This window comes from Wolffia australiana, chromosome 1 (assembly GCF_029677425.1).
Source record: "Wolffia australiana isolate 7733 chromosome 1, ASM2967742v1".
NCBI classification, from domain to species: domain Eukaryota; kingdom Viridiplantae; phylum Streptophyta; class Magnoliopsida; order Alismatales; family Araceae; genus Wolffia; species Wolffia australiana.
The window spans coordinates 18,460,841-18,474,157 of NC_135835.1; the positions used below are offsets into that span (position 1 = coordinate 18,460,841).

The 13,317-nt window shown below is 47.0% G+C and overlaps 1 protein-coding gene across 4 annotated transcripts; it reads right to left on the reverse strand.

Moving 5' to 3' along the window:
- Positions 1 to 5,435: 5,435 nt before the first annotated feature.
- Positions 5,436 to 9,099, reverse strand: LOC144709604 (putative polygalacturonase). Of its 4 annotated transcripts, none has more exons than XM_078583178.1 (7): positions 8,943 to 9,099; positions 8,571 to 8,633; positions 8,099 to 8,445; positions 7,676 to 7,796; positions 6,552 to 6,726; positions 6,408 to 6,478; positions 5,436 to 6,319 (listed from the first exon to the last, which is right to left on the reverse strand). In XM_078583178.1, exons 2-7 carry the CDS (start codon positions 8,584 to 8,586, stop codon positions 5,649 to 5,651), a joined length of 1,401 nt encoding a protein of 466 aa, XP_078439304.1. In that variant the 5' UTR covers positions 8,587 to 8,633; positions 8,943 to 9,099; the 3' UTR covers positions 5,436 to 5,648. The 4 variants fall into 4 exon arrangements, with proteins under 4 accessions (XP_078439304.1, XP_078439329.1, XP_078439320.1 ...); XM_078583203.1 differs by lacking the exon at positions 8,943 to 9,099 and adding an exon at positions 8,738 to 8,906; XM_078583194.1 differs by lacking the exon at positions 8,943 to 9,099 and adding an exon at positions 8,724 to 8,906.
- Positions 9,100 to 13,317: the final 4,218 nt, after the last annotated feature.

A 13,317-nucleotide genomic window follows, 5' to 3' on the forward strand; every position in this document is an offset into this window, starting at 1 on the left:
CCTACAGCTGATGACTAAAGCTTTTTGTGCGAAGACTGCACCGCATGATGTCCTGCCATACTCGGTGGAGTCGCCACTGGGAGCATGTACCTAGCCGAAGCATATCAACTAATATCTGTGAGTTCGATTCCACGACGATATGGTGAAGGTTCCGTTCCTCACAGAGGAGTAGACCATCACGGATCGCCATAGCCTCGGCTACTGTATTAGTCTGTATGCCCTAAAAAGAAGAAAAAGCAAAGAGTATACTCCCCGTATGGTCCCGGAGGATACCCCCTCCCCTAGTTGGCCCCGGGTTCCCTTTGGCCACACCATCCACATTCAATTGAAGAATGCCAATTGGCGGTGGAAGCCAATAAACAACTCGATACTAAATGCGGATGGGGGCGGGTGTCACCTGAATGACCATGGAGCGGAGGAGGTCGCAGGCGAGTGTTGATCTACTGGCTCGAGGGGGGATTAGACGGTGGATGCGCCTTAGCCACAACAGAACTCGACGCATGATATCCACGACGCGCATGGGCGTACCTACAAAATGAGAAGAATTTTGCCCTTTCCATATCTCCCATAGTAGATAAGCTATGGTGATGTGTAGGATGGGGCTCCGTGTAGAGCGTGTTGGCGAGAGAAGAAACTTGCCAAAACACTTAGACGGGGTCAGTGGACGACAACGGTCGGTGATGAGGCGCCAGCATGCGAGTGCTGTCTCACTTTAGAAGAAAAGGTGGTCCATGGTCTCAGTATGTGGGGCTGTGGGACATTAGTGACAGCGGGAACCGAGAGAGTAACCTTTACGGGTCACTCGATCATCGGTCGGTAGGCCGCGATGTAAGAGTCTCCATAGGAAAAAGGAGACTCGAGGAAGGATCGCCAGATGCCAGATGCCAGATGCGGCGTCCCTAGTGCTGGATGGGAGATTTCTCACAGAAATGCTCCCATGAAGATTTGCATGAGTATGTTCCTTTGGGTGTGAGCGTCCAAATGGCAAAGACGGGAATGGACCCGATTGAGGTTCTCTGGACCTCAGGTAATGTATATGGAGGGAGGCCATGCTGCTGCAGTAGGTGTTGTGTGTTTCCCATAAGTAGCTGAGCCACTGTTAGTTGCACCTCATGTGGGACAAACTGTGGATGGTGCGCGAGTGGTTCATCAGCATGCCAGGTATCAAACCAGGTGCTAATCTCTCCTCGTCCAATGTGCCAGTGGGTGACTTGGGCAAGCTGAAGCCAATGGCGCTGCCAGGTCCGCCATTGCCGAGGACCCCGTATATCAACCTCTCGATGGGCCCACTCGCCATACTTGGCGTAAATGTAACAACCCAATAGTGAGTATGTGGTGCGCAAACGACATACGAGCTTCTTTTGGAGCATATCCTGGACATCCGTGAGGCATCTGATCCCTAGATTCCCCTCATCCGTCGGCCGACATGCTTTCTCCCAAGAAACCCAATGGTGGCGGCGCTCTCCCTCGAGGTGGTCTGACCATAAGAAACGTGCGCATAGTCGTTCCACTGAGCAGAGGGCTGTAGAAGACAATGAATGAACCGTGAAGGTATGCAATGGGATACTCATGAGGACGTGTCGAATAAGTTGGATATGTCCGCACAGTGACAGAAAATGAAGTTTGCAGCCCTCTAGTTTCTTTCGGAGTTTACCCAACAAGGTATCAAAGTAATGATGCCTCGCGAGTCCCAGAAAGATAGGACATCCAAGATATTCGAAAGGTAGACATCCTTGTGAGTAGCGAGTATAGTAGTGGAAGGACAAAAAATAAAGCTGCTCTTAGAGGCATTTACGAGCTGGCCCGAAGCTTGCTCGTATGCCGTGAAGACACTCATAAATTCCTTAATGGATTTTTTAGATCCATTTAGGAAGAGGATGGCATCGTCTACAAATAGAGAATGTGAGAGGATCGGGCAGCCCCTTTTCATAAAGTACGGTTGGATCAGGCCGTGATCGATCACACAGGTGAGCGATCGACTGAAGACCTCTTCCATCAATATGAAAAGGGTAGGCGAGATAGGATCACCTTGCCGGAGACCTCTCGTGGCCGTGAAGAAGCCAGTGGAGTTTCCATCCATCAAAAGAGAGAAGTGATTCTCTCTTATGCATGCATCGACAAGATCAATGAACTCAGTAGTGAACCCAAAGCGGCGCAACACTAGGGTGAGGAAATTCCACTCGACTCGATCAAAGGCCTTCTCCATACCCAGTTTGATGATGACATTTGAGCCCGGAATATGAGTGTCCAAAGACTGGGCTAGCTCATGAACGAGCATGATGTTGTCATGGATCTGTCGACCCTTGACAAAACCACACTGCTCAGGCGAGATGAGTCGCTCAAGGAGGTTCCCTAGTCTGTTTGTAATGATTTTGGATGCAACTTTGTAGCATACATTACAAAGACTAATGGGGCGAAAGTCTCGGAAGATAGTTGGAAGAGCCACTTTTGGTACGAGCGCCAAAAAAGTAGATTTCCAACTAGAAGTATCACCTCCTTGATAACGAGCACCAAATCTGTGCCTACGATGTCCCAACAGGCCGTATAGAATTCTGCTAAGAATCCATCTGGTCCAGGGGCTTTGTTCCTAGCCAAGGAAAAGACTACCTCCATGATCTCTGCTTGAGTGGGTAGGGCTGTGAGGAGGGCGCTTTCTTGGATGGTCACCAAGTGAGGGATAGAGGCGAGAAGGTCCTCACTGTGGAATTAGTTTCACTCAAGGTGATGTGACCATCTAGGGTCTAATTCAACCCAGCCATCCGGGATTGGGTCAACTCAGTTCAACTCAAAGTTTACTTTACCTAGAAAATTGACACAAAACTTGAACTATCTAGTCCAGTTTACTGATCTTGGCCTAGTCGAACACATGCTCACCACATATCTGTTGTTTCTCCCCCACTCCTGAGAATCTCTCAGCACCAGTAGAGAGTTGATGAAGGTTAATTAATTTGTTTTACTTCATTTCTTGCCCTAAAAAATCCCAAGAAATTTCTAAAAATCTTCTCAAATTTGTAGAAGTTATTAGAAAAAAATGAATATTTATTTTATTTGCTTTTAACTAAATTATTTCATTTTTATTGAAATTATGTCCCGTTAAATCATAAAAATCTAAAATATATAAAAAATAATTGTATATGTTTTGTAGTTGATAGGATTGCCAGAAGTTGATAGGATTTTATGTAGTGGATAGTTTAGTAACAAGTCTTTTTGGAGCTCCACTTACTTGAGCTACATGGTTTTTTCACCATGATGATGATAGATAGGTTTTGCACCCTCCAAAGTAAGAAACGACACATCCGGGCGTGACTGGACGGATGACGTGTGGTGAAGGATGGGAGCGTGTTGAGAAGTTCATCACGTCTCCCATCCCGTCACACGTCCTAGGATTTTTTAAACAAATCCGTCACATATGTGTCACGCGTCACTGCACCCTTTGTCCTGTCTTCGTCCCGTCACCAGACGGTGTCCCCATCACAGGTGACGAAAATATATGAACAGTCATTAACACGTGTCGTCATTCGTCCGGGGATAATTGTTTTTCTGAAAAGTAGTTCTATTGCCGGGAAGTCTGAGAAAAATTCAAGATATATTTTGGACTGCACCACAGGCTGGGACGTGACCTTCCGCTAACTTCTTTAGTTACAAAAGTCTAGAGAGAGGAAGATTGAGAGGGAGAGGGGGGAGTAGAGAGACTTTGGCGGTGGGCTTCTTTGTTGGTGAGCAGGAACAATCATTTTGGGGAGGTTCAGAGGCAAAGTTGCAGAGCAGTAGTTGGGGAAGATGATACTAAGTCGGGGAGGCGGTGAGGGCTGGAGGACAATGAAGGGCTTGGCAGGATCATGGCAGCGCTACCGCTCAATGGCGGCGAGATGTCGGGAGTCACCGGCGGCATGGGGCTACCGCCGCTGCCGCACAAGGGCGAGGAGGGATGACGTTAAATTTTTTGTCGTAAATGTCATCCGTGATGTCCGTCCCGTCATGTCACCCACCCGAGACCCTCTGATGTCGGATGACAAGGACTGACGCGGGTAAGATTGGCTAACTCAACTAGGGATGGATAAAACAGACCACAAATCAACACGATCAACTTCGAAAATTTAAATCCGGTGAAAATGTTGACGGTGCAGCTCCTTTCCTTGTTCGAGGGTGGGAGGACTGTCTTACAACCACCGCGGTGAAAATAAAGCTCCAAATCCAATATCTCGAACGGTCAATCACGAGAAAATTTGAACCTACTCAACTAGGTCCAATGGCGGTGGAAAATACACGAGAAATACTGGAGAAGTAATACTGACACCAAAAGAGGGAAGAAAGGACCTTTGACACAACAGTAGTGCGAAGAGGCGATGTAGAAGATTGTTGATGCGTCGTTGGCGGGGGCGAATGACGTCCATTTTGATAGGGTGTCGCAGATCCAACTGCGTAGTTAGTTGGGGGGTCAAGGGGGGAGTCGTCCCCTTAGGGGGTTCGGGGCAGCGCCCCGAAACCTAAACAGTAGACAGGGCGCGCAATTGCAGATTGACTTTTCTGAAGCATGCGAGGATTTTTCTGAAGCAAGCGGTGATGGCGCACGATAGGCATGCAGGTGGCAGCGTGAGGTGGTTGTGCGGGCAGCGCGGCACACAGTGACCGCACGGGCGGGCGCGGTGGCCGCGCGGGCAGGCACGATGCGGTGGCCGTGCGGGCGGGCGTGGTGTTGAGTGGTCGCACGGACGTGCTTAGAGCGCGGTGGCCACACGGGTGGGCGCGGCACACAGTGGCCATTTGGGCAGGCACTACGTGTGGTCGCGGCAATGGCGGGTGACAAACGTGCTGGCAGCGGCTACGGGCAGAATACCTCCTCTCAACGGCGGCGGCAGCGGCAAGTGGCAGCGGCGGCAGAGAGGAGATTAGGGCAACTTTCTTTAGAAGAAAAGTTCAATTCCAAAGAAAAAATAACCAAGTACTTCAGTACAGCATTGGCCAATGTATAGGCCTTTGGAGGAAAGACAAAATTTAAAATAACTGTAAAATTCAAATCTAATTTAAATGGCGCTCGGATCCTGGGTCCGAAGTTGGTGCTGGCGACGTCATGACACCAGACATCTCCTGCGGTAGTGGTGACACGTTCGGTGATGGTGCGTGGTCGTGTGCGCCACCACCATCCATCACCGTCACATCACCCATCACTGGTATTACGTCACTATCACTGCGGGACAAAAAAATGGCATCCGTCTCTGTCTCGTCATCCGTCATGGGTCCGTCACCGTGATGAATGATGTGACGGATGACGTTTGCCGTTCCCTACTCCAAAGAGAACTGGGATTAATTATTTCAGCTGATCATGGAGAATTAGTTAATGCATCTTCAGTAACACTTGCCATACACTTTGTCAGTTAGGACCTGTTCCCCTCGCTGTCCTGCATCAAAAACGCTCCAATTTGAAGAGGAAGAGAGAGACAAAGTCAAATGAATTCTTAAATGGCATTGGATAATCATGCCGCCAAAACATTTTTCCTTTTATACATAGGAGAAACGACGAGCTGTACAGACTCGAGGAGGAAAACAGACGAGGACAGGAAGCCCCAGATTGTCGATGGCTTATTGGAACCGGGGAAAAAAATCTCGAGAAACTTATGGAGAAATAGATTGAAGGGAATTCAGCTCGGCTACTGATCAAATGTGGGTATCGAAGGACCCGGCGAGGAGAAGCAAACGACGGAGGAGCTCGAGTTCTGAATTTGGAGTTCAGGGCAAGGCTCAGGAAAGACGGACTGAGAAGACCCGACAACATGAGAACAAACCCAAGGGACGTTGGAGGAGACGGAGAGGTTGATATCGGAGAGGCAAATCTCTTCAAAAGGATGATCTCCGTCGACCCCCGTCAAGTTTCCAGCCATGCATATCCCATCGCCGTCCATTTTCTCCAGGGTGACTCTACGGACGGCGGGGATCGCACCCGGGTCGAACCCACCGTCAGGATGAGCTCCGCACTGACCAGAGAAGCGAATAGCAGTGTCTACGTTGATCAAGCTAACGCGAGAGACAACGACGTCCTCAACGTGCCCGCCTCTCCCACGGGTCGTCTCCAGAGAGATACCGGCAGCGGAGTCGACGACGATGACGTCCTCGGCGCGGACGTCGTTGGCACCGCCGGACATCTCGCTGCCGATTACGAGCCCCGATCCGACCGTGGCTCGGAGTTTCACGCGCCTTACTCGGACCCTGCTGACCGGGCGGCTCACGGCGAGCCCGAACCGGTCCCAGCCGCTCTTCAAAGCGATGGCGTCCCCGCCGACCGTTATGGCGCAGTCCTCGACCCAAACGCCGGACGACGAATCTGAGAAAGACCCACGTAATTGAACGGATGAAGGATTGGAGCGAATGAAAGATAGAGACTTTTTAAGAAATTGGAGAAGGGTCTCGACCTGGGACGATGCCGCTTGTCGAACTGACGTCCGGGGGCGAACGAATGGTCATGTTGTGGATGCGCACGTTGCTGCGAGAAGAGCGAGAGAGAGAGAGGAGTTGTTGAAGTGGGTTCGATTAGATGGGATTATTGGTGGTTTTACCTGCTGTAGACTGGATGAACGTGCCACGCGGGAGAATTAAGCAGCGTCAAGTTTGAGATTGTAACGTCGCTGCAGTTCTGAAGTTCTATGAGATGCGGACGGCTGTAGTTTAGGGAGCGAGATACGAGCCAGTCCCACCACACCGCGCCTTGCCCATCAATCGAGCCGTTTTGTCCTGCAGTGGAAAGTAAGGCGTGCGGAGAGTCTGTCAGCGTTTTAAACTGTTGAGACTGTGAATAGGTAGATAAATTGAGATATAGAGAGATAGATAGATATATAGATATCGATATGGATACATAGATAGATAGATAGATAGATAGCGACATAGTGAGGAAATAGTTTGATGGATAGATGGATATATATAGGAATAGAGAGGGAATAGCTTGATGGATAGATGGATATATATATATGAATAGAGAGGGAATAGATGATAGATAGAGAGAGTAGAGAGATAGATACTTAAGGCGGAGAGAGACAGGGAGACGGATGGCAAGAGAGAGAGAGGGAAGATATAAATGGAGAGATATAAAGAGATAGAGATAGAAAAGGAAGATATAAATGGATAGATAGATAAATATATATAGGTGAGAAAAAAAAAGAGATAGAGAGAAACGGAATAGATAGATAGAGAGATAGAGATACTGAGGGAACAGATAGATAGAGAGGGAATAGATGGATTGCTGGAGAAAGTTGATAGATAAGTAGATAGAGAGATAGATGTATCCGAAGGTAGAGAGAGAAAATGAGAGATAGATAGATGGTAGAGAGAGAAAATGAGAGATAGATTGGTGAAGAGAGAAAATGAGAGATAGATAGGTAAAGAGAAAAAAAGAGAGAGATAGGTAAAGAGAGAAAAAGAGAGAGATAGGTAAAGAGAGAAAATGAGAGATAGATGGGTAAAGAGAGAAACAGAGAGAGAGAGGTAAAGAGAAAAATGAGAGATAGATAGGTAAAGAGAGAAAAAGAGAGATAGATAGGTAAAGATTGAAAATGAGATATAGATGGATAGCTAGAGAGAGAAAAATGAGATATAGGTAAAGATAGAAAATGAAAGATAGATGGATAGCTAGAGAGAGAAAATGAGAGATCGATAGATAGGTAGAGAGAGGAGAGAGGCCCAGTGCCTGTTATCACCACGTCGGTCAAGCCATAGCCGCTGATCAAGCTTCGATGCCGTCTTCCTGGGAGGTCCTGACCTTGGCCGTAAGAGGGCAATGGCTCAATCACAGGCCAAGCCAGTGGATCCTGACCAAGTTTCCGAGCAACTCTGTTAATGTATCACCAAATAAGGCCGGGGGATCGACGGCGGACCACGGAACGGAACGGAAGGCACGAAGGCATTCGTTTCGTCTCCGCGCCGAAGTCAGAACGAATGACGGATCGTTAAAAATCCACCAGGCATGCATCCAAAACCCATTGATCTGGTGCGCTGGTTGGCAACAGATAACGATGATTGGATGCGATTAATATAATTCTGCTCTGGTGGGCAGACTGTATTTATGAACAGCGCAATAGGGGAAAAAAAATCAACGGTGGTGATTTCTCACCTGGCTTCCGATGATGACAGCGTTTTTCTCCAAGAAGAGGGTGAGGTGGCTGATGAGATTGAAGCTTCCAGTGAGCCATCTTCCTTGAGGAACGTAGAGCTGAGCACCGCCTTTATCTGCGAACGACCTCAAGTAGAAGATAGCATTCTGAAAGGCAAGCGTGTTCAGCGTATTTCCATCTCCCACGGCCCCAAATTCTAGTATAGATACGCTGTGAGGTCTCCATTGCTCGCCATTAACGCGCCTCCAAGGTCCATCAGTAAGCTCATCGGCCTGGGTATTGTTTGATCCCACGATCGCGAAGAACAGCACTAAAAAGACCCAATTTTTCAGAATATCTGCGCATGCTGATGATCAAAGATGAAGCAGTTAGAACCGGGTACTTGATTTTCTTAGCTCTTTAGCTCGATGATTTATATCATCTGAGATATCGAAAGGAAGGGGGGGTACTGCAGAGGAGAATCATACGTACTTCGTAGCCTCTTCATGAGCTCCTCTCCCCCACTAGAAACGCCAGCACGAGCTCTGCAGCCAGCTGCGCGATCCAAATTGAGAAGCACAAGCGAGATCAGAACCAGATGCTTAGAATAAGGAGAAGAAGTAGCAGACCCAAAAAGAAACCAACTTATTCACTTATACTTCTATCTTGTGGCCCAGTACGCTTCTATTTATCATCGTTAGCTCCCTGTTTATCGAGAATTTTTTCAAAAATGTGATGAGTGGAAACAAAAAGAGAAGAAAACCCCTTGGCTTTAAAACCGCGAACATGAGAAGATCAATCAAAGAACCACGGATCTACATAAGATACGACGGATGAGAGGAAATCTACTGATGCGAGTATTACCTTGAATTAAACTTCAGCTCCTGATGATCGATGGAGGAGAGGAGTGGCAGAGGGCGATCCATGGCGATCGGGGTTGGGATCATGTGAACAGTACACGGCAGGTCCCACCTTCAATCATGCCGACCGCGCTAGCCTGGCCTTGCTCGTCCGACAGGCCACGAGGACTTCTTGGCCGCTACTCTACCCAGTTGTTCTCTTGACATATTTGCCCCTAGGCTACACTAGAAAACAATTCTGAAATACGTGACGTTGGACCTCCATTGTTGGTCTTCGGTCTCCGTCCACAGTAGGGCTATCTCCTGCTGGAACCCTCATTACTATTGAAAGATCAATGTGAGAGAAAGCAAGAGAGAGAGAGAGATAGACAGATAGATAGAAAGAAAGAAAGATATATGCACATAGATAGGTAGATAGATAGATAGATGGATAGATGGATAGATGGATAGATAGATTGAAAGAAAGAAAGATAGAGAGACAGAGATAGATGGATTGGTAGATAGAGAACGAGAGAGATGGAAAGAGAGATGGAGAGGGAGAGAGATGGAAATAGAGATGGAGAGGGAGAGAGATGGAAATGGAGATGGAGAGGGAGAGAGATGGATAGATGGATAGATAGAAAGAAAGAAAGATGGAGAGACAGAGATAGATGAATTGGTGGATAGAGAACTAGAGATAGATAGAGAGAGATGGAAAGAGAGATGAAGAGAGGGAGAGAGATGGAAAGAGAGATGAAGAGAGGGAGAGAGATGGAAAGAGAGATGAAGAGAGGGAGAGAGATGGAGAGAGGGAGAGAGATGGAGAGGGAAAGAGATGGAAAGAGCGATGGAGAGAGAGAGAGATGGATAGATAGAAAGAAAGAAAGAAAGATAGAGAGACAGAGAGAGATGGATTGGTAGATAGAGAACGAGAGATAGATAGAGAGAGATGAAGAGAGGGAGGGAGATGGAGAGAGAGAGAGAGAGACAAGGTAAAGAAGATGTTTATGTATGAGAAATAAGGATAGTAGATACCCGGATACTGGGAAGAGGATGGTGATGACATTCTATATTTGATAAAGAGAAATACATCGGTAAAGAGTGGACAGGTGAAATATAAGTTGCTGTGGCCTCTCACAAGCTCTACGGTGGACAGCTGCAAAGAGAGCCGAGAAGTACATAAAAAGAAAACTGCATGGGGCTATCTCAGATATGAACAAGAAAACAAATCTGTATTTCACTCAGGGTCCGTTGCCCCTTGAATAGCTTGCAACCGCAGGCTGATAACATGCGATTCGTGCATCATAAAAAATGTACATTTTGCATATTTATTATTCTTAAATAACATAGAATCACGTATCTGGTTTCATTTGCAAAGTAAATAGGACAAAACAAAGAGGATTAAATATCGACCGTTCCAGTATTCCATATACCGATCTAAAAATAAAGTGGGTAGAGACAGATCTAGGGATATATCTTATCACTATTGAATTGCAGAATTCATGGCGATATAGAACTGCATATAAGTTATCATGCTTGCGTATCCATCATTTGAGTCTCCAACAAGTATTCCAATAATTACATATCCGATTTGACCGATGGACTAATAGACAAGCATACGTTTCACGCTTGTTTGAGTAATAGCAATGAGATTCCCCACTATCATGCTAAGAATAGCTAGGATTATTTACATTAACTCATCTCCCTGCATAACGAAAGATTGTATTTTAGATATAATGCTTATAAGTTGGCATATTAGTTTCATCCATGCTCCATTTGCTTTTTAGATGAATTTTGGAGAAACTACTCAGATTAAAAGTCTTGTTGCCCATGAACCATGGCCCATGAGATCCGAGCACCGGTAATTTTGACGGTCTATTGGTTGGATGACCCATGGGTAAGTGAGCCAAAATAAGGCTGGTGAGTAAAAATCCAAGTTTATTGATGTTGTTACTTCTCAGTTTTTGCTCTTTTAAATAAAAGATTTTCAATAAAAGACACAGTGAGGCCGCCACTGCTAGAAACGGGGCCTGGAGAGCAACTGAACCACCCTTAGCACGCTTAGGAGCCCGTGAACCACCCCTAACCTTAAAGGTTTCATTCTACCTTCATATAACTCTGACTTTAGTGGTAATTAATATTCTCCTTATACTGTTTTCTCAACTCTCTCTTCATCCTCTGCCATTACTATGGGCACTATTTATTCGGAACCTTTAGAAACCCTGAGAAAGTTTTCAACATTGGGCCATGCCTACCCATCAACGTACTTGTAGCAGATTTTGGAGTCAAGTTGGTCGGGCCTAGACTCCTCTACATTGGAGACTGGAGAGTGTTTGTAGACGAAACTACAGTCTTCCACACCTGTTCTCAATATGGCAAAGCCTCGAGGTGATGATCTATTGCATGGTCAAACTTTCTCTAGTCTGATCTGATCTATTAAGTTTTAAATTTTATCTATTGTCTGATATATCTATCTATCTTGTTTTCTATCAAGACAAATGTATTCTTATTTTAGATTAAATCTATCATCTGTTTATTTTCATCACACACTAATTACATACAACTGACGTAGGAAAACTAAGGAAAAGGTGACTGAGGAGATGGATGGGTTGACGACAGGTATGGGTAATAGGCGGATTATAGGTAGGGATAAAACAGTCCACAGAAATTCACGATTGAATTCGGATTTAAAAACCGATGAAAATCTGGTGGTGCAGCTCCGACCCTTTTCGAGGGCGGGAGTACTGTCTTCCCCCACCGCGACGATGCCTAAGCACCGAAATCAATACCCGAATTCACGTCGCAAGGGAATACTCGAGAAGAGGAGAGAAGAGATAGAATCTCTAACCAAATCTAAATCTGACGGCGGTGGAAACTTCTCGGGAAAACACTGAACGAGGAACACTTTGACACCAAAGAGTTCAGGCGTACCTCAGCACCGTAGTGCGTGGAGAGGTTGCGGGCAATTCTGATCGTGACGAAGCTGGGCGAATCCGAGCGTTGAGCGGCCCACTAGACGAGGACGAGGCTGGACGTTCTGGACGTTGAACGGCCCTGGTTGAATGCGGTTGTCGTGGGCGCAACGCTGCCGTGGCGAACACCGCGAAGCGCTGGCGCGCGCTGAGCTTTCAGCGCGCCAGCGCTCGCGGCGGAGCGCGCGCGCGCGCACCGACGGCGTTCGGACAGGGCAGCCGAATGCGCTCGGCGCCTGGCGAAGCTGCCTGGGCGGCGCGGGCGGCGCAGCGGGCGCGGCGGCGCGCTGGCGGCGCGCGTAGCGGCGCGCGGGCGCGACGGTCGGTGTGCGGGCAGCGTGCACGCTGGCGGCGCACGGGCGCGCGGGCAGCCTGGGTGGCATGGCTGCCTGGGCAGCCTTGGGCGAGAGAGAGAGGTGAGAGGAGAAAAAGAGAGAGAGAGAGAGAAAGAGAGAATGGAGAGGAGACGGAGGCCAACGTCGCCGGCGCGGCGGCGCGGCAGCGGCGCGGCGGCAGCGCGTGGCAGCGGCGGTGGCGGCGACGACGAAGGTTAGGGTTAAGAGGGACAGGGGAGGCTGGGCAGTCCTCCAAGAAGAGTTAACAAAACTCAATTCTTGAAATAATGACTGCCTGCTGTTTCTTGAAAATAATGGCCTATATATAAGCCTTGGAGGAAAGAGAAAATGATGAGAAAATAAAGACGTGTGCCGTGTCACGCCAAAGGGCAGTTGTGGATCTGCCTCTGGCGTCGTGTCATGATGCGCGTAGGGACGTGCGTGGGTGGAGACGTGCTTGTTGACGGTTGTGACATGTTGACTTCGGTTGACTCCGATTGACCATGGTCCATAGCGAGCGTGTTGACCCCGGTTGACCGAGGTGACGCGTTCGGTGCTGAAGTGTTGGCGTCCTCGCCATCAACAACTCTAGCTTTTTAATTGGTCAAAATTTTCTCCTACTCTAACCTAGATTTTGGTTAATGTTCTACAGTCATTTTCAAGGAAACTCTTTCTGTATCATTAGTATTCATAATCAAGATTAATACATCACAATAAAATATTTATAAAATACAAGATGGATAATAATTTCCATCAGTAAGCTAGTCCACAAACCAAATGAATCTCTTGTATAAAATTAGTCTGCTACTTATAAATCTCTCAATTAAACTCTGTAAACTTCCTTTTAAAGTATCAATCAATCAAAGTCACTTTTCCAATCACGACAAAAGTATTCCTTAATAAATAATACTAAATAAGATAGATGACCAATACATGACTGAATAGTTTCCCTCAACAGCTTCGATTTTTTCTTCAATAATAGTATGCTTCATGTTGACTCATTTTGATCTATAATTAAGATAGATCAACCAATAATATCATAACAGGTATAACAAAATGTATCACAAGGTATTGTATGCTATTTAATCTGAAT

Excerpts from the sequence above, each read along its gene's own strand:
- LOC144709604 (XM_078583178.1), bottom strand. Across the intron at positions 6,479-6,551 it reads GTTCATCCAGTCTACAGCAG|CAACGTGCGCATCCACAACA; the intron begins GTAAAACCACCA and ends CTCTTCTCGCAG. Across the intron at positions 6,320-6,407 it reads GACAAGCGGCATCGTCCCAG|ATTCGTCGTCCGGCGTTTGG; the intron begins GTCGAGACCCTT and ends GGTCTTTCTCAG.